This window comes from Thalassophryne amazonica, chromosome 11 (assembly GCF_902500255.1).
Source record: "Thalassophryne amazonica chromosome 11, fThaAma1.1, whole genome shotgun sequence".
NCBI lineage: Eukaryota > Metazoa > Chordata > Actinopteri > Batrachoidiformes > Batrachoididae > Thalassophryne > Thalassophryne amazonica.
In genome coordinates, this window is record NC_047113.1 from 47,213,376 (window position 1) to 47,239,737 (window position 26,362).

Genomic DNA, 26,362 nt, shown 5'->3' on the forward strand with positions numbered 1-26,362 from the left:
GTCGTGTTATTGTACAAAACACAGTGAGAACGACTGGTCAGGTATGATGTCAACCGTTTCCCAGTAATCCTAAAATGATTTTCCAGACTACAGAGCAGAATATACAGTAATGATCCATGGTAATTTCCTGATGTTTGCAGTTTTACTTTATGACATAAGAAAATGTGTTTTCAGCATAATACAAAGTATCACATTGTTCTGAATATAACATGACCCCTTTGTTACAAGATATATTTTTGTAAAAAGACTTTCTGATGACCAGAAAAAACACTTAAAAAACTAAACAAAACCAAAAAACAATAAAAGCACATTTTATGGGCAGCCCATCATGTCTTTCTTCAACCATATGCTGACACACTGGTGGTTCTAGGACTATTTTTAAGCCATTCTTCTTGGACTCATTACCTTTTAACATTACACTTGGTCAGAACACTTTTCTTGGCTGCTTGAGAATTATATTTATTATCACTGCTGCTTTCATTACCATAAGGTTAAAATTGACATCACATCTCCTCATTTGGTTAACTTACCCAGCTTTTGAGCAGAGCTCTCTTTTCAGAATGATCACAATGTCTTCATCTTGCAGCACTGTACACTAGTTAGAGAGGCAGGTCACTTCAGTTCAAGCATTTGGTGGCACCTATTGTTATAGATGTATATGGATCTGAAGTTTAGACATCAGGTTCCCACCTTGTGGTACTAAAGATCCCATGGAGGGCATAACTTCCAACTCTGAGGTTGTTAAAACTGTTGTTAATGTTAAATAAAGTCAAAACTGGACAATCTGGACAATCAAAACTAATTAAAATATGACACCCCCCGCCCACCCCGTATTATTATTATTGCATGTTCTCCCAATGTTTGCATGGTTTCCCTCTGGGTGCTCTGACTTCCTCACTCCTCCAAAGACATGTGGGTGAGGTAAACTGGTGACTCTAAATAGACTGTGAATGTGTTTGTTTGTCAATATGTGTCAGCCCTATGGTAGACTGGCCGCTTGCCCAGAGTGTACCCTGCCTCTTAGCCAATGCCTGCTGGATAGGCTCCAGTTACCTTCTCCCCCTCCTGAACACATGACCCTTATTACTAAGCGGGTTTAGTAAGTGGATAGATGGATGAACCAAAGACAGAAAAAAGTCTAATTCACGTTTCATAAAGTACTACGTACATTCTTTTTTGGGGGAGCAGGGGGTCAGCTCAGCCTTTCTTAGATATAAGTTGGAGGGAGTTTGGGAACCTCTGGTCTAGACCCTGAATATAAGATGACTCCATTTTTAGCTGTATTTATGAGAAAACACATTATATTCAGCAAAATAAGGTATTTTAACACTGTCCAGATTGAATAAATGTACCACTTTCTGCTTTTATTTTGTTTTTTGGATATGCTCGACAAACAAAGGCTTCACATTGTATTTAAATCGGAACCTTCTGGTGATGAATCAACACCATTGCGATGGTACCACCACTTGAAACTCGCAGTAGATGTCACAGAAATCCTTTTAGGTTAAAACAGCACTTTCAGAGAGTTACATTGCATTACTGTTCTCTGCTGTACTATGAATGTTTATTATTGTGTACATGCTCCAATTTTTTTCTTTTTCTTTTTTTTTTTTTTTTTGATAATTGAAACAACAATGAACTCCAACAATACACAAGGTTTAACACAGCAAGTGATAAAATAACACCGTATTTGATGCGGTGATGGTAACACTAGTTTTTGCAGATTTTGTCGTGAGAAAATGCTTTTGTTGTGTCATGTTGGGCAGCCACACAAAAAAACTACAGTGTGCACAATCATACACACCAGCCTTTCCTCCTGCTTCGTTTGGGGGAGGACACCTTTCACTTAGATGACAGTGCAGCGGTAGCTGGGTTCATTGGTCACATGAGTACCAGCTGTTTTGACCACTGTGGTTTTGGATGCGTGTTTGACACTGTGCAACACATTTCTATGAAACAGATGCTCGCGGTAATTCTGGGCGAAGATGAGCAACATGATTGGGTTGATGCAACTGTGGAAGTAGCTCAGGCAGATGCTGATGTTGTAAGCGTAGACAAAGGTGATCGTTGGAGCGTTGTTGTTCAGATTGATCACTTGAATGACGTGATACGGGGACCAGCAAATCAGGAACAGGGCAATAATCATGACCACCATCTTGGTGGCCCTCTTAGCCCACACAGTCTGCTTCCGTTTGACGCGCTGCATGGAGCTGAAAACATGGTAGAGGGCGAGAGAGTAAAAGGTGCTGATGATGATGAGAGGGATCATGAAGCCCAGAATGGATTGGTAGAGAGTGTACCAGTACATGTCCTCAGGACCATCCAGGTACATCATGCACATCTTCAAATGGTTCCTGTGCACGACTTTGGCGTACATCATGACAGGCACAGTGAGGAGGAAGCTGCAGAACCACACAAGTATGTTCGTGACGATGGCCCAAGGGATAGTCCGCTTCGCTGAGGTGGGGTGGACAATCGCTACATACCTAGAAGAATTAATGTGCAATTTTTAGCATGTTTTGTGATATACATTTTAAAGTAGGCAGTAATATAAAAGGTCAGACAAATGAAGAATAACATGGTCTTTAAAGAACACATTTTTCTGGGTAATTTTGAACTTTACATTTACATTACAAAATTGAAAGTCAAAGGCATTTTTGTATTTATTATAAAGGACCTCCCACGAAATTTATACACAAAATTTATACACACAACACACCATGACGACAACATGATTTTTTTTTTTTTTTTGCATTTTAGCAATTTTTGCTGATGCGCCTTTGGCAGCAATTACAGCCTCAAGTCTTCTTGAATATGATGCCACAACCTTGGCACACCTATCTTTGAGTGGTTTTGCCCATTTCTCTTTGCAGCACATCTCAAGCTCCATCAGGTTGGATGGGGAACATCGGTGCACAGCTGTTTATAGATCTCTCCAGAGATGTTCAATCGGATTCAGGTCTGGACTCTGGCTGGGCCACTCAAGGACATTCACAGAGTTGTCCTGAAGCCACTCCTTTGATATCTTGGCTGTGTGCTTAGGGTCATTGTCCTGCTGAAAGATGAATCGTCGCCCCAGTCTATTTCTTTTATGTTTTTACCCACACCACCAAAATTGGATGGAGGTTCCACTTATATGTCTGTCTATCTTCCAGTTACCAAGTGTCAAAAAGCAATTGTGCATAGCAGAGATAACCAGTGTTCTGTGAAAATTATCTGAAAAAGAATTCAGTAACCGAAAAAGTAAAAAAAAAACCTGACACCACAAAAAAACTTAGATTCAAGTGCGTGAACTAAATACATCCTCCTCACATTTGATTGCATCTACTTTAGCTTATGAAAAGCCACTTCTAGAGAGTTCCAAGATGGCGCGGGTGTAATTAGTCGCACACCTGAGTCTCTCCACCGAAACTGAACAAAAATCCTCATTATTCCCGAAAAAATAAAATAAATGGACGACACGTATTGTGTTATGGCAAGCTTGAGGAAGTCTGAAAGCGAAAACTTCAGTGGCATCCAGGCAGCCTAAACTGAAGGACTCCAGCCTCTGAGAGAAGTTAGCTCCACAAGCTAACGTTAACATGACGGAGAATACGTCTCCATGCAGCGGACTCACGAATGAGGGCCCTCCTGCATCCGAGCCTGTACCTGGGGATGAGGCAATGAAAGATACGGCACTGGACAAAATCGTGGCTATGCTGGTTGAGCTCAAGGCAGAAATGGTGTCTATCAAAGCTGAACTAAAGACAGAATACAATGCGAGATTTGACCAAATTAACGCCGAGCTGAAAGAGCTAAAAGGAGACCTGGGTGAGTGTGATCAGTGCATAACCGAGACGGAGCAATGTATTTCGGACAATACAGATGGGCTGACTGAGTTGAAAGCTGAGGTGAAATCTCTGCAGGCTGAAAACACCATTATGAAGAGGAAACTTCTGGATCTTGAATTGAGAAGATGCAGGAGGAATCTAATACTTCATGGGATCCCAGAATCTGAAGAAAGGGGAGAGGATACTGAAGATTTTCTCGAGCGCATTATCCCGGAGATTCTGACTGGGCTCCGAGTTACGCCCCCCACTTTCACGATAGAGAGAGCGCACAGACTGGGGAAAAAAAGAGAAACAGACCCACCCAGGCCACTGATCATGCGTTTCCTGAATCATCGGGACAGGGAACGTGTCCTGCAGGCCGCACGGACCAAGAAAGACCTCTTTTACGGAAATGGGAGAGTTTTCTTCATGCCAGACCTGGTAGATGGAGTGCGCCAGCAACACGCAGAATTTCGTCACGGCTGTTAGGAGTTTAAGAGAAGGAACCTCAGATTCGGCTTTGCATTTCCTGCTACTCTTTTGGTAACATTTGAAGGTAAAAAATACTCCCTTAAAACACCGAAGGAACCACAGGAATTCATTAAGAAGATATGGAGTTCAGAGAAGTAGAATGTGACTTTATAACCCAGCAAAACGCACTCATGGGCTCAGTTTACTGACAAATTTGAAACTTGTGCCTGGTTTTGTTATATGGATAAGGTTACCTATGTAACATTTTTCTTTTTCAACTAAGTTACACTCTATGAGAGACTTAAACTATATTCAATGTTATGCATAACTATATAGTGTTATTATGTCCAGCTCCTAAAGTCTTTCTTTTAAACTGACTGTCAGTTCAACTTAATTAAGAGCTCCATGTTAATATCTAGAGACTAGCCTAATAATAACTTGTTTCTGATCACTATACACCAATTCAAATGCTATACAAATTTGTTTGGGAATATATGAATTAAGTTAATTCAAGCGGAAATAGGTGGGAGAGCACAGCAGCTTAGAGAGAGGTTCTGCCAATCTTTTACGTTTTCACTGAGAACTGCTGAAGGAAGTCTCCCTGGAGGGCCCTTCCAAGGGTAAGGTTTTCCCTCCAATGTTCTTTTTTTTTCTTTCAAACATTTTTTGATCGGGTTTTGGATTCACAGTATTTTTTTATTTTTTTTTACATGAATCCTTTTCCTTTCTTTTTTCACTATGTTCTGCTTATTTACTGTTCCTGTGTTCATGTGTTCTATTTGACTAGAGAGTATCACAATATTGACAGATAACAAAGGTGAAATTAACACAAGTACATCAATGGCATCTGAAAAAATACATATAGCATCCTTTAATGTCAATGGCTTATTGAGCCCAATCAAAAGGTCAAAAATATTAACGAAAATGAAAAAAGAAAAGATAGATATCGTATACCTTCAAGAAACTCATCTAAATGAAATAGAACATTCAAAATTAACTAGATTTGGCTATACTAAATTGTACTGCTCCTCATACATGGGTAAACATAAAAGAGGATTGGCAATACTGATCTCAAGTCGATTATTATTTGAACAGAGTTTTATACAAAAAGATAAGGAAGGCAGATATATTCAGATTAAAGGGAATATTAATGGAAACTTGATCACTTTGCTAAATGTATATGCGCCACCAGGAAGCGATATCACTTTCTACACTGTTTTAGACTTAATAGCCAACTACTCTGAGGGAATCCTAATATGTGGCGGTGACTTCAACTTACATATTCAATCCTCGTTTGACGTATCAAACTCAAAGGTAACCACAAAAGTAATACACAGTAAATTCCACAAAGCAATAAAAAATGTTGGGTTAATTGATATTTGGAGGGAAATGAACCCCAATACTCACCAATATACGCATTTCTCCACTCCACACACAGTCTATACTAGAATACAACCCCTGGCAAAAATTATGGAATCACCGGCCTCGGAGGATGTTCATTCAGTTGTTTAATTTTGTAGAAAAAAAGCAGATCACAGACATGACACAAAACTAAAGTAATTTCAAATGGCAACTTTCTGGCTTTAAGAAACACTATAAGAAATCAGGAAAAACAATTGTGGCTGTCAGTAACGGTTACTTTTTTAGACCAAGCAGAGGGAAAAAAAATATGGAATCACTCAATTCTGAGGAAAAAATTATGGACTCACCCTGTAAATTTTCATCCCCAAAACTAACACATGCATCAAATCAGATCTGCTCGTTAGTCTGCATCTAAAAAGGAATGATCACACCTTGGAGAGCTGTTACACCAAGTTGACTGACATGAATCATGGCTCCAACACGAGAGATGTCAATTGAAACAAAGGAGAGGATTATCAAACTCTTAAGAGGGTAAATCATCATGCAATGTTGCAAAAGATGTTGTTTGTTCACAGTCAGCTGTGTCTAAACTCTGGACCAAATACAAACAACATGGGAAGGTTGTTAAAGGCAAACATACTGGTAGACCAATGAAGACATCAAAGCATCAAGACAGAAACCTTAAAGCAATATGTCTCAAAAATCGAAAATGCACAACAAAACAAATGAGGAATGAATGGGAGGAAACTGAAGTCAACGTCTGTGACCGAACTGTAAGAAACTTCCTAAAGGAAATGGGATTTACATACAGAAAAGCTAAACGAAAGCCATCATTAACACCTAAACAGAAAAAAACAAGGTTACAATGGGCTAAGGAAAAGCAACCGTGGACTGTGGATGACTGGATGAAAGTCATATTCAGTGATGAATCTCGAATCTGCATTGGGCAAGGTGATGATGCTGGAACTTTTGTTTGGTGCCGTTCCAATGAGATTTATAAAGATGACTGCCTGAAGAGAACATGTAAATTTCCACAGTCATTGATGATATGGGGCTGCATGTCAGGTAAAGGCACTGGGGAGATGGCTGTCATTACATCATCAATAAATGCACAAGTTTACGTTGATATTTTGGACACTTTTCTTATCCCATCAATTGAAAGGATGTCTGGGGATGATGAATTCATTTTTCAAGATGATAATGCATCTTGCCATAGAGCAAAAACTGTGAAAACATTCCTTGCAAAAAGACACATAGGGTCAATGTCATGGCCTGCAAATAGTCCGGATCTTAATCCAACTGAAAATCTTTGGTGGAAGTTGAAGAAAATGGTCCATGACAAGGCTCCAACCTGCAAAGCTGATCTGGCAACAGCAATCAGAGAAAGTTGGAGCCAGATTGATGAAGAGTACTGTTTGTCACTCATTAAGTCCATGCCTCAGAGACTGCAAGCTGTTATAAAAGCCAGAGGTGGTGCAACAAAATACTAGTGATGTGTTGGAGCGTTCTTTTGTTTTTCATGATTCCATAATTTTTTCCTCAGAATTGAGTGATTCCATATTTTTTTCCCTCTGCTTGGTCTGAAAAATTACCGTTACTGACTGCCACAATTGTTTTTCCTGATTTCTTATAGTGTTTCTTAAAGCCAGAAAGTTGCCATTTGAAATTACTTTAGTTTTGTGTCATGTTTGTGATCTGTTTTTTTTCTACAAAATTAAACAACTGAATGAACATCCTCCGAGGCCAGTGATTCCATAATTTTTGCCAGGGGTTGTAGATTATTTTTTTATTTTTAAAAAAGATGGGACAAAAATAACAAATGCAACTATAGGAACAATAGACCTGAGTGACCATGCCCCAATCTACAGAACTGGGAGAAAAATGAAAAAAAAAAAAACACTTTGGAGGTTTAATACCAGTCTGCTCAATGATCCCTTGTTTAAAACAGAAATGACAGAGAATATTAAGACATATTTAGAGTAAAATGATACGGATAAAACCACTCCACCCATCCTTTGGGACGCAGCAAAAGCGGTGATGAGGGGCCAAATTATTGCCATTGCTGCCACAAAAAAGAAGAGACAGAAAAAGCTAAATGAACTGCAGGATAAATTAAAACTGCTGGAGGTTGAACATGCCAAATATAAAAATCCTCTCTTGCTTCAGGAAATCAAAAAAAATCAAAGACGAAATTAATGATATATCATCACATGAAATAATGAAGAAAATCCTCTTCACTAAACAGAAATATTATGAAAGTGGGCCGAAATTTTCTAAAACACTAGCCTGGAAACTTCAGAAACAACAAGCTGAAAGAACAATTTTTAAAATAAGAAATAAACAGAATAATGAAATTTTAACTAAACAAGATCAAATACAATCTACTTTCTAAGATTATTACAAAAACTTTTTTCCAAGATTTCTGCAGGTAAAGAAGACGAAATAAAAACCTTTTGGATGGTCTCAATTTACCCGCCGTGTCTGAGGAACAGAATAAAAAATTAAGAGCGGAAATAACGATATTGGAAATACAAAATGCGATTAAAATGTTAAAGAACAACAAGTCCCCAGGGAGTGATGGATTCACCTCAGAGTGGTACAAGGCATTAAAAGAACCACTTATACCACTGCTTTTAACAACATTCAATTGGGCACTCAAAAAAACTCAAATCCCTCCTAGCTGGAAAGAAGCCATCATCTCACTTATACCTAAAGAAGTGAAAGATCTACTAGACTGTGCTTCATATAGGCCAATTTCAGTTTTGAATGTGGACTATCGTATATACACCTCAATTATGTCCAAGAGAATGGAAAGGATACTGCCAAATTTAATTCATAATGACCAAACAGGATTCATTTATAAACAACAGACCCAAGACAATATAAGATGAACCTGCACGTAATGAATCACATTCAAAAACAAAAAAACAAAACAGTAATAATTAGTTTAGACGCCGAAAAGGCATTTGATTCAGTAAGCTGGCCATACTTATTCCAAGTGTTAAAGAAATTTCAAATAGAAGGCCAAATAATACAAAATATTGGGGCCCTATATGATAGTCCAACTTCAAGAATCAAAATTAATGGCTATTTGACAAACACACTGACTCTGGAACGAGGAGTGAGACAGTGTTGTGCCTGGTCCCCACTTTTATTCGCTTTATACTTGGAACCATTAGCCCAATATATTAGACAGACAAATACAATAAAAAGGTATAGTAATTAAAAGTATAGAACATAAAATTGCATGTTATGCAGACGACGTCCTACTATTCCTGACCAATCCTGACACGTCTATACCCAATGTAATAGGTTTCCTTCATAAAATTGGTTGTCTGGATACAAACTGTATATAACACCTGGCAAAAATTATGGAATCACCGGCCTCAGAGGATGTTCATTCAGTTGTTTAATTTTGTAGAAAAAAAGCAGATCACAGACATGACACAAAACTAAAGTCATTTCAAATGACAACTTTCTGGCTTTAAGAAACAGTATAAGAAATCAAGAAAAAAAGATTGTGGCAGTCAGTAACGGTTACTTTTTTAGACCAAGCAGAGGAAAAAATATGGAATCACTCAATTCTGAGGAAAAAATTATGGAATCACCCTGTAAATTTTCATCCCCCAAACTAACACCTGCATCAAATCAGATCTACTCGTTGACATTGACCCTATGCCATGACATTGACCCTATGTGTCTTTTTACAAGGAATGTTTTTGCAGTTTTTGCTCTATGGCAAGATGCATTATCATCTTGAAACATCCCCAAACATCCTTTCAATTGTCCAAAATATCAACGTAAACTTGTGCATTTATTGATGATGTAATGACAGCCATCTCCCCAGTGCCTTTACCTTACATGCAGCCCCATATCATCAATGACTGTGGAAATTTACATGTTCTCTTCAGGCAGTCATCATTATAAATCTCATTGGAACGGCACCAAACAAAAGTTCCAGCATCATCACCTTGCCCAATGCAGATTCGAGATTCATCACTGAATATGACTTTCATCCAGTCATCCACAGTCCACGAATGCTTTTCCTTAGCCCATTGTAACCTTGTTTTTTTTCTGTTTAGGTGTTAATGATGGCTTTCATTTAGCTTTTCTGTATGTAAATCCCATTTCCTTTAGGCGGTTTCTTACAGTTCGGTCACAGACGTTGACTCCAGTTTCCTCTCATTCGTTCCTCATTTGTTTTGTTGTGCATTTTTCGATTTTTGAGACATATTGTTTTAAGTTTTCTGTCTTGACGCTTTGATGTCTTCCTTGGTCTACCAGTATGTTTGCCTTTAACAACCTTCCCATGTTGTTTGTATTTGGTCCAGAGTTTAGACACAGCTGACTGTGAATAACCAACATCTTTTGCAACATTGCATGATGATTTACTCTCTTTTAAGAGTTTGATAATCCTCTCCTTTGTTTCAATTGACATCTCTCGTGTTGGAGCCATGATTCATGTCAGTCCACTTGGTGCAACAGCTCTCCAAGGTGTGTTCACTCCTTTTTAGATGCAGACTAATGAGCAGATCTGATATGATGCAGGTGTTAGTTTTGGGGATGAAAATTTACAGGGTGATTCCATAATTTTTTCCTCAGAATTGAGTGATTCCATATTTTTTTCCTCTGCTTGGTCTAAAAAAGTAACCGTTACTGACTGCCACAATCTTTTTTTCTTGATTTCTTATAGTGTTTCTTAAAGCCAGAAAGTTGCCATTTGAAATGACTTTAGTTTTGTGTCATGTCTGTGATCTGCTTTTTTTCTACAAAATTAAACAACTGAATTAACATCCTCAGAGGCTGGTGATTCCATAATTTTTGCCAGTGGTTGTATACAGAAAACTGAAATTCTTTCCTATTAGCAACCCCCTGCAGACTTCAGAAAAACATACCCTTTTAAATGGCAAACCACATCCCTTAAATATCCAGGTGTGGTGCTCCTTAAGCGAAACCACTGCCCAAATCAGAGCTCTGATATATTGGTGTGACTCAAAATATGAAGCTCAATGGATAAACATTGAATGTAATACATTACCGGATGTTCATGTGCAGGCTCTGATGACAGATGAAAAACAATTGGGTCAGATTGAACAAACTGAGAATCCCTGGGTATACGCAGTACTTCATACCTGGAAAAAACTAATGAAAACACACAAACCTAACAAGGATGTGAAAATCATAAGCTGGTTTGCTTAAGATACAAGTTTTTTGCCAAATAAAACAGATCCAAGATTTAAGTTCTGGATAGGGAAAGGCCTAAAAATGTTTTATCAAATTGTTAAAAAAAAATTACATAGAATCCTTAGAAAAGATAAAAGAATCCTTTGGATTAGAAAATAATGATTTTTACAGGTACTTACAAATAAGAAACTATTACAACCTTACAGGTACTTACAAATAAGAAACTATTACAACCTAGAAATTAAACAAAGCAACAAGGACCATAATCCCCTAATTGATCTTTTTATTAAGGCATATAAGTCAGAACTTTCTGGGGGGATAATATCTGAATTATATAACTCCATAAATAATCTGGACAATCATTCTACTATCTACTTTAAAAATGAAGGTAATTTTGCTTTAACAAATGAGGAATGGGAAATGATATGTACATCTCAATGGAGGACCACCAACTCTCATACTCGGAAGGAATTCAGCTGGAAAAGTGTATCGTGCTTGCTTTAACACCATGTCAAAGTACCCACTACTCACAAGGAAACACTCAGTGCTGGAGAGGATGTGGATGCCAAATGGCTCACCACTATCATGTGTTTTGGGAGTGTCCTGTGATTCAAAAATACTGGATGGAAATTAATAATGCACTACGACGTATCTATAACACCACCATTCCGCGAGACTTCAAAACTATGTACCTGCGCCTGAAAACCCAGACAATGAACAAAATAAACAAATATTTATGGAATATACTGTTGACAGCTGGAAAGAAAGCTATAACGAAGAAATGGATGACTCAAACGGCTCCGACTATCAAAGACTGGACTGACATAGTAATTGGAATCAGGCAGATGGAAAAAGTAACTTTTGGGCTCAACCTAAATTTGGACATTTTCCATAAACTCTGGAACAAATGGGACCTGTATATGTGATCACCTGAATGCTTTATTATTCTTTTATTATTTTTTGTATGTTATTTATTTATTTTTTCTTCTACATCCCACTCTCTATGTCAAAATGTTCGTTATGTGATCTGTTTTGTTGTGTTTTGCTGTAAAAAAGGGAAAAAATAAAATAAAAAGAAAAGCCACTTCTAACAGGACTTTGACCTTCAAATTCTTTTCCAAGGAAAAACTTTGTGGAATTGGAAAGTGGTGTTGGCAGAGGTTTGTGCTCTACGAGTGCAGTGCTCTAATTAAGAGCTGTGTAGCTGGTTGCCATGTTTAAGGCCAAGCATTTCTACTTCATAGTTTGGAGAAAAAAACATTTTTCTCACATGACAGTTGTTGATGGTGAGTAGAGCACAGAGAGGCTTGATTAATATTACTGTTTTAATATGACAAAGATTGCAAAAAAAAAAAAGTGAAACTGTCCTTGATTAAGCCGGTTTCCATTTTGGAGAAGCTCAAAAAATCAGCTCAGTGAAACTGAGAATCATATCAGACATACAGTCAGTACATTCTGTTCTCATTAAACCACAGCAGAATCACTTCCAGATTGGTTTAATGTAAAGGTGATGACGTATGTAGAGTAACATCCTTCCATTTAGTAAGCTTTCGCTTTGATTGTGTTTCAATTTGCAACCCGGCTATACTTCTGTCAAAATGGACACTAGACGTCCAAACATTTACAGGCAGTGATTGACAGCTCTCTTATCGCACCAATGCAATTACAGTATTTTTTATCGTGGTGACACATCAGTATTTGCGTACTGGGGATGATGAAACGGGCACGAACATCCTTTCCATTTTGACAGCCTGATGAAGTGCAGCCATCTTCGACCGTAACTCAACTCAGCATTCTGATCACTCACAGAAGCAGGAGGTCTCAGTTCAAGTTGCCTGATGTAGTGTGACTGTAGGCAGCCCAATCAATGGACATGAATCAATATCCAGCCTCGCTGTAGCCACACATCAACCAAATTACGAATTGATACCATCAAAAACATATATTTCCAACTGTCAGATGTACAGATAACACCGCAGAAACCTTTGCTGTTTTATGCTTTGTAGTTGTATGTGTAGCTATTTCTATTTATTTTATTTTTGAGAGCCACTGCAACAACATTAATAAAAAGGACAGCACATCTGTGAATTTTTGCATTCGAAAGCAAAGATATGTTAAAAAAAATGAGTTCAAGATGAAAAAAAAAGGATTTTTACCCGAGGCCATCAAATATGGCCATCGGGTACTGGCGAAGGCTTTTTGTACATCCGTCACTCTGTCTGTGCTCAGCATAAGTTGAGTCCTCTTACTGCCAGGGTCTTCAAATTTACAGAGAACATTCTTGGACAAGTTCAAAGATGGCTAACCTTGATGTATTTTAAGAGGTTAAAAAGTCACATTCTGTTTCAATCTGATCCATTTTGGTTTTGAGTGATAGCCAATCAGAGTAGAGCTTCACAGTGATATCTGTCGCTGGTCTCTTCAAAACCGCTTCATATATGTGTATATACATAGTTCTCATATCTTATATGTACAAGCTAGCGAGAAATAAACACGTCTAAAACTGAAAATGCTGATTTTGGAACCTAATAACACCTCTGAACTTATTTACAAGACATTTCGCCCAGGTTAGCATTCCTGGTGTAGCTACTTGCTAACAGCTTTGTTTCTGTTATACAGTGGTCCCTCGTTTATCGCGGGAGTTACGTTCTAAAAATAGCTCGCAATAGGCGAAATCCGCAAAGTAGTCAGGGTTATTTTTTTACAATTATTATAGATGTTTTAAGGCTGTAAAACCCCTCACTACACACTTTATACACTTTTCTCAAAAGGCATTAACATTTTCTCACTCTTCTCTTGTGTGTAAACACTGTCAAAGTTCAAACCTTAGTAGAAAAATAAGACCAACCTGTTTTCAGGTTCAAACATTTGTTTGAGAAATAAAAATAGAACGTTTTCCTGTAAATAATTATGATGGCTTTTAGAACTAACAAATTTAATTTTAACGATCATCCTACGAGGTTGGACACATAAGAAATTATTAATAGTGACTGACCAGTATTTAACAGTTCCTCTGATCGCTCCTCTTCCTCCTGGTGCCGCTCCACTGTTGCATCTTTTTCCACTGAGTGACACCTCGGTGCAGGTGTCTTTTTCCGAGTGAAGAACACAGTTATGGGTAGTTGTTGGCGCTCTTTTTTCTTCTGGGCGAGAAGATTCTTATAAACAGACACGCAGAACACAATGTGTGTGCTCTCCCTTCACGGTGCCGTGACCGGCTTGCTTGATGAGGACGCAGAACACAATGCGCTGTAAAAAAAAAATAAATAAAATAAAAGCATGCAAAATTGGACTAAAAAAATCTGCGAAACTGCGAGGCCACGAAAAGTGAACCACGTTATAGTGAGGGACCACTGTATTATGTTAAAGCTAGCAAGAAAAAAGCCCTTCTAAAACTAAAAATGCTGTTAATTGTAACCTGATAACACTTCTGGAGTCATTTACAAGACATTTTGCAGAATTTAACTTACACACTAACTTTCTCTAACTCAAAGCTAATTTCCTATGGATTTAAATTTGTCTCATTAATAACTGCAAATGCATGGAGGGTGATCTACAAATATTCCTTGATTTGCACAACATGAACAAATGATGATTTGATTTGAACATGTCCAATTTGTACGTAAGACAATAGGATCTTAACAATTAAAAAACTGTAAATTATAAAGAACACAATGTTCATACGGCTGAGGGTATTTTAGCATTGCATTATATTTAAAGCTTGCTTAAATCTAAATCTTATTTATGTGGTGTGGTTTTAAAGACATATTTTTTTTAATCTGCTTTCTGTAGTTAAACATTGTTGGAGTTTCAAGTTAAAATTCCACAGTTATAAAACTCTGCATGAAAGAACAATCTGGCTGTAACAACAATAATAATAATTTAGGCCTGAAACAGCTGGTTTTAGCTTTTGTGACATACACAAGAGTTCATATCAGAACTTTTGCATGTAGCTGCACTCTGTGAGATTTACTTTGCTCCTGCTGCCTGTCCCATATTATGGGTGTCAAAATGAACCATTAATGTAGATTAATTAATAACATTACCTAGTTATGGGCAGCATAGTGGTTAACACTGTTGCCTCACAGCAAGAAGGATATGGGATCAATTCCCACCTGTAGCCTTTCTATGTGGAGTTTGCATGTCTCCCCACCCTGTTTGCGTGGGTTCCCTCTGAGTGCTCCGGCTTCCTCCTACACCTGTGCAGGTTAAGAGGAAACTTTAAATTGTCCGTAGGTGTGGGTGTGAATGTGTTTGTTTGTCTCTGTGTGACCCTGTGACAGACTGGTGTCCTGTCCAGGATGTACCCTGCCTCATGCCCTATGACTGCTGGGATAGGTTCCAGCTCCCCCACCCCATGACCCTTAATTGGAGTAAGCAGCTGAAGGTGAGTAAGTGAGAGACTAGTAATTCTCACTTTGATCCAGTGAATATTCTGCCACCGGAGGTTTTGTAAATGTCAGTGCCAGGCTACAAAATGTTTTTAATAGCACTCATGAAATATAATGTGAATTATCTCTTAACTGATTCATCAATAAAGATTTCATTGCATCCACTGCACTGGGATCAGCTCTCCAGGTTGTTCTGACACGTGACGGATGAAAACAGCTCCTATAATTTTCCGACGCTCTGCTCATCACATAAGTCAAACACCTTTTCATTACTTTTGTTATAGAAGTAATGTGCTTTAATAACTTCCATAGAAATATCTAAAATGTGTGTGTGTGTGTGTGTGTGTGTGTGTGTGTGTGTGTGTGTGTGTGTGTGTGTGTGTGTGTGTGTGTGTGTGTGTGTGTGTGTGTGTGTGTGTGTGTGGTGGTGGTGGTGGTGGTGGGAGGGGTGTTATGTAACAGATTTATTGTGCAGCAGAATTTTGCAGTGAAACAATCATTAGACATCAACAGTTGTTAATTTAACACAGCCAAGCACCCCATGAATATGTAAAAACTTTGATTCATGATGTTTTTCATTCAGGTTTTAGCATTCAAGAAGCAGCTATGAAAATGAAATGGTGTTGAATCCAGAAAGATAACTATAAAAGTGGCCATATTGTACAAAATCACTCTGATTTTACCTCAGAATATTAAAAGACAGAGACACACACAGACACACACACACACACACACGATGGCCTACGATTACTACTGTATTCTAAAATCACAAAAAAAAAACATGAGATGTTAAATTGATTGAGGTGATAAAAAATAAATTCAAACACATGTAGAGTCATGTTCAGTGTGTTTATAAAGTTACTTTTTGCAAAGTTCTGTAATTGCTTTTAATGGATGTTTTTTTTTTTTTTTGGCTCACTATTTTTGTATTTCTTTTATGGCCCTTGTGATTTGGGGACATGCATTTAGATTAATTAATTCCAAAGCTTGCTTAGACAGCTCTTTGGTATTGGCCATGCTGGACAGGTTGGAGTGTGATTGATTGAGTGTGTGGACAGGTGTCTTTTAGGTAACAAGTTCAAACAGGTGATTTTTATTTTATTTTATTTTATTTTATTTTATTTTTAGATTCTGTCTCTCACAGTTGAAGTGTACCTACGATAAAAATTACTGACCTCTCCATTCCTTGTCAATGGGAAAACTTGCAAAATCAACAGTGGATCAAGTACTTATTTGCCTCACTATATACAGTATATATATATATATATATATATATATATATATATATATATATATATATATATGTATGTATGTTTATACATAGTTTTAAAAAATGTTATTTTAACATTTGCTTTGACTTTTATTTCATTGCAGGCAGTATGAACCTGATTATAACATTCCTTATGGCCAATTAGGTAGCAAATTCCAAAAAAAAAAGAAAAAAAAAACAGAGTTCTACTCATCCTGGTATGTTTTTTCTCCAGCCAGAAAGGGGAGTTGAAAGGACCCTCCCCCCAGTAAAGGTCCTCTTTTGAGTTTACCTTCACAGCTCTGCCAAATGGTTCTCTTGACAACACGTTTTTTTGCATTTACTGTTGATGTGAATTCAGTTACTAGCAGAGCACATCCAGCCTCAAATTCCATTTGCTGGCCAGCACACAGCTGATGCAGAGGGCCATCATCCCCCTCACCAAAGGTCGACCATGCTGGATAGTTTGCAGCAGAGAGGCCGAGACAACTCTACAAGCAACCAACTGTCAACAGCGGCAGCCAGAATAACATTGTGAAGGATGAGGGTCTGCTTAAAATAATTCACATAACATCCAATGACTGCACTTATGTAACCTATTTGTCCATTTCCATGTTGGAAAGACTATTAAAAAAAATTGAAAAATATGACTTGAAGATTCACTCATCAACAGCTTATCCGGGATAAGGTCACGGGGGCAACAGCTCCAAACTTCCCTTTCCCCGGGCCACATTAGCCACCTCTGACTGCAGGATCCTGAGGTGTTCCCAGGCCAGTGTGGAGATATAATCTCTCCACCTAGTCCTGGGCCCTCCTCCTAGCTGGACATGCCTGGAACACCTCCCAAGGGAGGCGCCCAGGGAGCATCCTTACCAGATGCCTGAACCACCTCAACTGGCTCCTTTCAACGCGATGGAGCAGTGGCTCTACTCCAAGCTCTCCATGATGACCGAGCTTCTCACCTTATTTCCAAGGGAGACACCAGTCACCCTCCTGAGGAAGCCAATTTCAGCCACTTGTACCCTAGTTCTTTCGATCATAACCCAATGAGTGGGAATGAAGATTGACCAGTAGTAGCAGTAGAGAGCTTCGCATTTCGGCTCAGCTCCGTTTTCATCACAATACTTGTAGTACGGTAGAGCGAATGCAACACTGTCCCTGCTGCACCGATTCTTCGGCAAATCTCACTCCCCATCGTCCCCTCACTCGTGAACAAGACCCTGAGGTACTTGAACTCCTTCACTTATGGCAAGACCTCATTCCCTACCTGTAGTAGGCGATCCATCGGTTTCCTGCTGAGAACCATGGTCTCAAATTTAGAGGTTTAGTAAGTGTTGGAGGTCACAGGCTGATGAAGCCAACAGGACCACATCATCTGCAAAAAGCAGTGATGAGACCCTGAGCCCACCAAACTGAAGACCCTCCTCCAGCTACGCCTCAATAGCCTGTCCGTAAATATCACAAACAGGATTGGTGAAAAGGCGCAGCCCTGGCAGAGGCCAACCCCCACCGGAAACAAGTCTGAGAACCCGAACACAGCTCTCACTTTGTGAGTACAGTAACTTGAAGATACATTTAGAACAAATAAAAATAGGTATGATGAACGACAAGTATGGACAATGTTGCCATTATTAATGGTCGTCATTATAGATCTTATTACTATTATTAATGATTGTGTACTTCAAATTGTCTAACAGTTCAAAATTTAGAGATTATTTAACATTATTTGGAAAACATTCTCACTCCAAAGTTTAACAATTCAAAAATTAGAGATGATTTCACACTGTTTGAAGTACATACTGCATAGTTTAACAATACGAAAATTAGAAGTAAATTAACACTATCTGGAGTACATTTTCACTGCATAGTTTGTTCAATAATTCAAAGTTTAGGGGTAAATTAACACTATTTGGAGTACATTTTCACTGCATAGTGTATTTAATAATTGAAAATTTAGAGGTAAATTAACACTATTTGGAGTACATATTCACTGCACAATTTGTTCAATAATTCAAAAGTTAGAGGGAAATTGAATGAATGAATCAATCAATCAATCAATCAATCAATTTTTTTTTTATATAGCGCCAAATCACAACAAACAGTTGCCCCAAGGCGCTTTATATTGTAAGGCAAGGCCATACAATAATGATGTAAAACCCCAACGGTCAACACGACCCCCTGTGAGCAAGCACTTGGCTACAGTGGGAAGGAAAAACTCCCTTTTAACAGGAAGAAACCTCCAGCAGAACCAGGCTCAGGGAGGGGCAGTCTTCTGCTGGGACTGGTTGGGGCTGAGGGAGAGAACCAGGAAAAAGACATGCTGTGGAGGGGAGCAGAGATCGATCACTAATGATTAAATGCAGAGTGGTGCATACAGAGCAAAAAGAGAAAGAAACAGTGCATCATGGGAACCCCCCAGCAGTCTACGTCTATAGCAGCATAACTAAGGGATGGTTCAGGGTCACCTGATCCAGCCCTAACTATAAGCTTTAGCAAAAAGGAAAGTTTTAAGCCTAATCTTAAAAGTAGAGAGGGTGTCTGTCTCCCTGATCTGAATTGGGAGCTGGTTCCACAGGAGAGGAGCCTGAAAGCTGAAGGCTCTGCCTCCCATTCTACTCTTACAAACCCTAGGAACTACAAGTAAGCCTGCAGTCTGAGAGCGAAGCGCTCTATTGGGGTGATATGGTACTACGAGGTCCCTAAGATAAGATGGGACCTGATTATTCAAAACCTTATAAGTAAGAAGAAGAATTTTAAATTCTATTCTAGAATTAACAGGAAGCCAATGAAGAGAGGCCAATATGGGTGAGATATGCTCTCTCCTTCTAGTCCCCGTCAGCACTCTAGCTGCAGCATTTTGAATTAACTGAAGGCTTTTTAGGGAACTTTTAGGACAACCTGATAATAATGAATTACAATAGTCCAGCCTAGAGGAAATAAATGCATGAATTAGTTTTTCAGCATCACTCTGAGACAAGACCTTTCTGATTTTAGAGATATTGCGTAAATGCAAAAAAGCAGTCCTACATATTTGTTTAATATGCGCTTTGAATGACATATCCTGATCAAAAATGACTCCAAGATTTCTCACAGTATTACTAGAGGTCAGGGTAATGCCATCCAGAGTAAGGATCTGGTTAGACACCATGTTTCTAAGATTTGTGGGGCCAAGTACAATAACTTCAGTTTTATCTGAGTTTAAAAGCAGGAAATTAGAGGTCATCCATGTCTTTATGTCTGTAAGACAATCCTGCAGTTTAGCTAATTGGTGTGTGTCCTCTGGCTTCATGGATAGATAAAGCTGGGTATCATCTGCGTAACAATGAAAATTTAAGCAATACCGTCTAATAATACTGCCTAAGGGAAGCATATATAAAGTGAATAAAATTGGTCCTAGCACAGAACCTTGTGGAACTCCATAATTAACTTTAGTCTGTGAAGAAGATTCCCCATTTACATGAACAAATTGTAATCTATTAGACAAATATGATTCAAACCACCGCAGCGCAGTGCCTTTAATACCTATGGCATGCTCTAATCTCTGTAATAAAATTTTATGGTCAACAGTATCAAAAGCAGCACTGAGGTCTAACAGAACAAGCACAGAGATGAGTCCACTGTCCGAGGCCATAAGAAGATCATTTGTAACCTTCACTAATGCCGTTTCTGTACTATGATGAATTCTAAAACCTGACTGAAACTCTTCAAATAGACCATTCCTCTGCAGATGATCAGTTAGCTGTTTTACAACTACCCTTTCAAGAATTTTTGAGAGAAAAGGAAGGTTGGAGATTGGCCTATAATTAGCTAAGATAGCTGGGTCAAGTGATGGCTTTTTAAGTAATGGTTTAATTACTGCCACCTTAAAAGCCTGTGGTACATAGCCAACTAACAAAGATAGATTGATCATATTTAAGATCGAAGCATTAAATAATGGTAGGGCTTCCTTGAGCAGCCTGGTAGGAATGGGGTCTAATAAACATGTTGATGGTTTGGATGAAGTAACTAATGAAAATAACTCAGACAGAACAATCGGAGAGAAAGAGTCTAACCAAATACCGGCATCACTGAAAGCAGCCAAAGATAACGATACGTCTTTGGGATGGTTATGAGTAATTTTTTCTCTAATAGTTAAAATTTTGTTAGCAAAGAAAGTCATGAACTCATTACTAGTTAAAGTTAATGGAATACTCAGCTCAATAGAGCTCTGACTCTTTGTCAGCCTGGCTACAGTGCTGAAAAGAAACCTGGGGTTGTTCTTATTTTCTTCAATTAGTGATGAGTAGAAAGATGTCCTAGCTTTACGGAGGGCTTTTTTATAGAGCAACAGACTCTTTTTCCAGGCTAAGTGAAGATCTTCTAAATTAGTGAGATGCCATTTCCTCTCCAACTTACGGGTTATCTGCTTTAAGCTACGAGTTTGAGAGTTATACCATGGAGTCAGACACTTCTGATTTAAAGCTCTCTTTTTCAGAGGAGCTACAGCATCCAAAGTTGTCTTCAATGAGGATGTAAAACTATTGACGAGATACTCTATTTCCCTTACAGAGTTTAGGTAGCTACTCTGCACTGTGTTGTTATATGGCATTAGAGAACATAAAGAAGGAATCATATCCTTAAACCTAGTTACAGCGCTTTCTGAAAGACTTCTAGTGTAATGAAACTTATTCCCTACTGCTGGGTAGTCCATCAGAGTAAATGTAAATGTTATTAAAAAATGATCAGACAGAAGGGAGTTTTCAGGGAATACTGTTAAGTCTTCTATTTCCATACCATAAGTCAGAACAAGATCTAAGATATGATTAAAGTGGTGGGTGGACTCATTTACTTTTTGAGCAAAGCCAATAGAGTCTAATAATAGATTAAATGCAGTGTTGAGGCTGTCATTCTCAGCATCTGTGTGGATGTTAAAATCGCCCACTATAATTATCTTATCTGAGCTAAGCACTAAGTCAGACAAAAGGTCTGAAAATTCACAGAGAAACTCACAGTAACGACCAGGTGGACGATAGATAATAACAAATAAAACTGGTTTTTGGGACTTCCAATTTGGATGGACAAGACTAAGAGACAAGCTTTCAAATGAATTAAAGCTCTGTCTGGGTTTTTGATTAATTAATAAGCTGGAATGGAAGATTGCTGCTAATCCTCCGCCCCGGCCCGTGCTACGAGCATTCTGACAGTTAGTGTGACTCGGGGGTGTTGACTCATTTAAACTAACATATTCATCCTGCTGTAACCAGGTTTCTGTTAGGCAGAATAAATCAATATGTTGATCAATTATTATATCATTTACCAACAGGGACTTAGAAGAGAGAGACCTAATGTTTAATAGACCACATTTAACTGTTTTAGTCTGTGGTGCAGTTGAAGGTGCTATATTATTTTTTCTTTTTGAATTTTTATGCTTAAATAGATTTTTGCTGGTTATTGGTAGTCTGGGAGCAGGCACCGTCTCTACGGGGATGGGGTAATGAGGGGATGGCAGGGGGAGAGAAGCTGCAGAGAGGTGTGTAAGACTACAACTCTGCTTCCTGGTCCCAACCCTGGATAGTCACGGTTTGGAGGATTTAAGAAAATTAGCCAGATTTCTAGAAATGAGAGCTGCTCCATCCAAAGTGGGATGGATGCCGTCTCTCCTAACAAGACCAGGTTTTCCCCAGAAGCTTTGCCAATTATCTATGAAGCCCACCTCATTTTTTGGACACCACTCAGACAGCCAGCAATTCAAGGAGAACATGCGGCTAAACATGTCACTCCCGGTCTGATTGGGGAGGGGCCCAGAGAAAACTACAGAGTCCGACATTGTTTTTGCAAAGTTACACACCGATTTAATGTTAATTTTAGTGACCTCCGATTGGCGTAACCGGGTGTCATTACTGCCGACGTGAATTACAATCTTACCAAATTTACGCTTAGCCTTAACCAGCAGTTTCAAATTTCCTTCAATGTCGCCTGCTCTGGCCCCCGGAAGACAATTGACTATGGTTGCTGGTGTCGCTAACTTCACATTTCTCAAAACAGAGTCGCCAATAACCAGAGTTTGATCCTCGGCGGGTGTGTCGTCGAGTGGGGAAAAACGGTTAGAAATGTGAACGGGTTGGCGGTGTACACGGGGCTTCTGTTTAGGGCTACGCTTCCTCCTCACAGTCACCCAGTCAGCCTGCTTTCCCAGCTGCTCGGGATCTGCCAGGGGGGAACTAACGGCGGCTAAGCTACCTTGGTCCGCACCGACTACAGGGGCCTGGCTAGCTGTAGAATTTTCCACGGTGCGGAGCCGAGTCTCCAATTCGCCCAGCCTGGCCTCCAAAGCTACGAATAAGCTACACTTATTACAAGTACCATTACTGCTAAAGGAGGCCGAGGAATAACTAAACATTTCACACCCAGAGCAGAAAAGTGCGGGAGAGACAGGAGAAGCCGCCATGCTAAATCGGCTAAGAGCTAGTAGCTACGCTAAGCTAGCGGATTCCTAAAAACACGCAAAGTGAATAATGTGTAAATAATTTAGAGGTGATTCAGCAGAAGGAGTGCTTTAGTTAAGGCACGTAAAGATTACACTGGGAAACAAATCGTAATCTAGATAACTAGATCAATCTAACTGCGCAGATTAAACAGCTAACAGATACAGAAAAACACCGCTGTGCTCCGGAACAGGAAGTGATACAATACCGCAGTGAGAGCCAACCACCAGTAGAGGCAAGCTGAGGATGATTTATTAAGCACAGAAAACTCCATATCAAAAAAAGAAAAGATTTTACAGTAGTACATGTGGCTGAAAGGGTGTAGGCAGAAGCAAAAGCTTATATACACCCACCCCTTTAGCCATATATATATATATATATATATATATATATATATATATACACTCAACAAAAATATAAACGCAACACTTTTGGTTTTGCTCCCATTTTGTATGAGATGAACTCAAAGATCTAAAACTTTTTCCACATACACAATATCACCATTTCCCTCAAATATTGTTCACAAACCAGTCTAAATCTGTGATAGTGAGCACTTCTACTTTGCTGAGATAATCCATCCCACCTCACAGGTGTGCCATATCAAGATGCTGATTAGACACCATGATTAGTGCACAGGTGTGCCTTAGACTGCAGTATAATTCCACAGTTGTATATAATTCTCGTTTTACATTCTACTTGGTCCACATTTTATTTTATTTTATTTTACCTTATGTTTATATTAGTTGTACATACACTCTAAATAATTTACCATTAAATTTCACTATCTTTATTTGGCTAAAAATCACTCACACCACAGAAAGCACCTTTTGAAGTTGCACTCAAATCTCATTGTAATGCAAATTAGAATGACAATAAAGGCGATTCTGATATATACACACACATACACATACCTAATACATACGCATAACAACAAATACAAAAGGAACAAAGCACAGATCTTTGAGATTAATCAATGAATGGATTTTTTTCATCACAACAAAATAAATAATAATGTACAATCCAAAAGAAATAATACCAAATCAGTAATCTTAATTGTCCATGCTGTAACGATTGATTATATTATTTTTATAAAGTCTTTTAAAGCTGACTAGAGTAGGACATAATTTAATATGTTCAGGACAGATGTTCCAAATATTTAAACCCTTTACAGAAACACAGTGACTTTTTACAGTAGTTTGAGTACCTAATTTATCAAATAATGTTCCTCTCACATTATAACTGGAGTCTTTAATTTTAAACAGATCTTGGACACGTTGAGGCAGCAGTTTGTTGCTTTATACATGGTTTGTATTGTAATATAATCAACTAAGTCCTTGAATTTCAGAATATTCAAACAAATAAATTAACACAATTAACACAATTACATACTCACTACATAGTTTGTTCAACAATACAAAATTTAGAGGTAAATTAACACTCTTTGGAGTACATACTCGCTACAGTAGTTTGTTCAACAATACAAAATTTAGAGGCAAATTAACACTTTGGAGTACATATACTCACTGCATAGTTTAACAATTCTAAATTTAGAGGTAAATTAACACTCTTTGGAGTACACACTCACTGCATAGATTGTTTAACAATTGAAAATTTAGAGATGATTTCACACTGAAGTACATACTGCATATCTTAATTCAAAATTTTGAGATAATTTCACGCTGAAGTACATACTGCATAGTTTAACAATACAAAATTTAGAAGTAAATTAACACAAGTACATATTCATTGCATAGTTTGTTCAATAATTCAAAAGTTAGAGGTAAATTAATACTATTTGGAGTACATATTCAATGCATAGTTTGTTAAATAATTCAAAGGTTAGAGGTAAATTAGCACTCTTTGGAGTACATAAATCACTGCATAGATTGTTAGAGATTTATTTCACATTGTTTGAAGTACATACTGCATAGTTTAACAATACAAAATTTAAAGATGATTTCACACTGTTTGAAGTACAGTACATACTTATCTTAATTCAAAATTTAGAGATGATTTCACACTATTTAAAGTACATACTGCATATGTTAACAATACAAAATTTAAAGATGATTTCACACTGTTTGAAGTACATACTGCATATGTTAACAATTCAAAATTTAGAGATGATTTCACACTGTTTGAAGCAGATACTGCATAGTGTATTCAACAATTCAAACTTTAGATGTAAATTAACACTCTTTGTAGTACATGCTACTGCATAGATTGTTCAACAGTTCAAAACTTGGGGGTAAATTAACACTATTTGGAGTAACATACTGCATAGTGTATTCAACAATTCAAAATTTAGAGGTAAATTAGCACTCTTTGGAGTACATACTCACTGCATAGTTTAACAATTCAAAATGTAGAGATAAATTAACACTCTTTGGAGTACATACTCATTGCATAGTTAAACAATTCCAAAGGTATATATGATTTCACACTGAAGAATATACTGCATAGTTTAACAATACAAAATTTAGGTGTAAATTAACACTATTTGGAGTACAGTTTCACTGCATAGATTGTTGAATAATTCAAAATTTAGGAGTAAATTAACACTATTTGGAGTACATTCTCACTGCATAGATTGTTGAATAATTCAAAATTTAGGGTTAAATTAACACTATTTCGAGGGGGACACTGTTTCACAATTCAAAATTTTCTGCCTTGTGCCATTTCTGGGCTCTTAAACTGACTTCCCCCCCCCACCCCAACATATTCTCCATAAAAACGAAGTGATCATGTGGGTTCTGTGTTGACAGTTTGGACTGACCGGTCGACGCATAACACCGTGACTATCCACACGGTGGTGAACTGGTTGCTGACGTCCACCACCACCACCGCCTTGCACATGAAGTTTCCGAACACCCACTGTCGGTCCCTGACCAACTGGTGGATATTGAAAGGCATCACGAGTAAGAAGAACATGTCCGCCACCGCCAGGTTCACCACGTAGATGTCTGATAACTTCTTCTTGGCGCACGACGCCACCGCGTAGATGACCAGCCCGTTGGCCAGGACTCCCACTGAGCACATGATCCCGTACACCGACGGCAAGACGTGCGTGAAGGTGGTGACGTCCACGTAACCTTGAGGTGGCGAAGTCACGTTCTGACATGACTGATTAGTAAGGCTCTCTGTCTGATCGATTTTGCAAAACGTCTCTGTGTCGTTCATCTTCAAATCCTGCGCGCGTTCCTCTGCGCTCCAAACTTGGACAGCAAAAAGACGCAACTTCTCCAAAGCGCGCGTCTCCCCCCGCGTGCAGTTCTTGACAGTGGTTGATCAGATTTAAAACGAGGATCGGGAGGGAACAGAAGAAAGAATGGAGAGTTTCGTCTCTGGGCTGTCACTGTGCGCACCAGCTGTGCGCCTTAACCATCTCTCCTCTGCGCCTCTGAGCGCGCGTGTCGCGTCCACACAGCGCCC

General features: G+C 38.5%; 1 protein-coding gene across 1 annotated transcript; it reads right to left on the reverse strand.

The window, feature by feature from the left end:
- Positions 1-1,067: 1,067 nt before the first annotated feature.
- Positions 1,068-26,110, reverse strand: LOC117520072 (melanin-concentrating hormone receptor 1). The gene is made up of 2 exons (XM_034181375.1): positions 25,707-26,110; positions 1,068-2,486 (listed from the first exon to the last, which is right to left on the reverse strand). Exons 1-2 carry the CDS (start codon positions 26,108-26,110, stop codon positions 1,847-1,849), a joined length of 1,044 nt encoding a protein of 347 aa, XP_034037266.1. The 3' UTR covers positions 1,068-1,846.
- Positions 26,111-26,362: the final 252 nt, after the last annotated feature.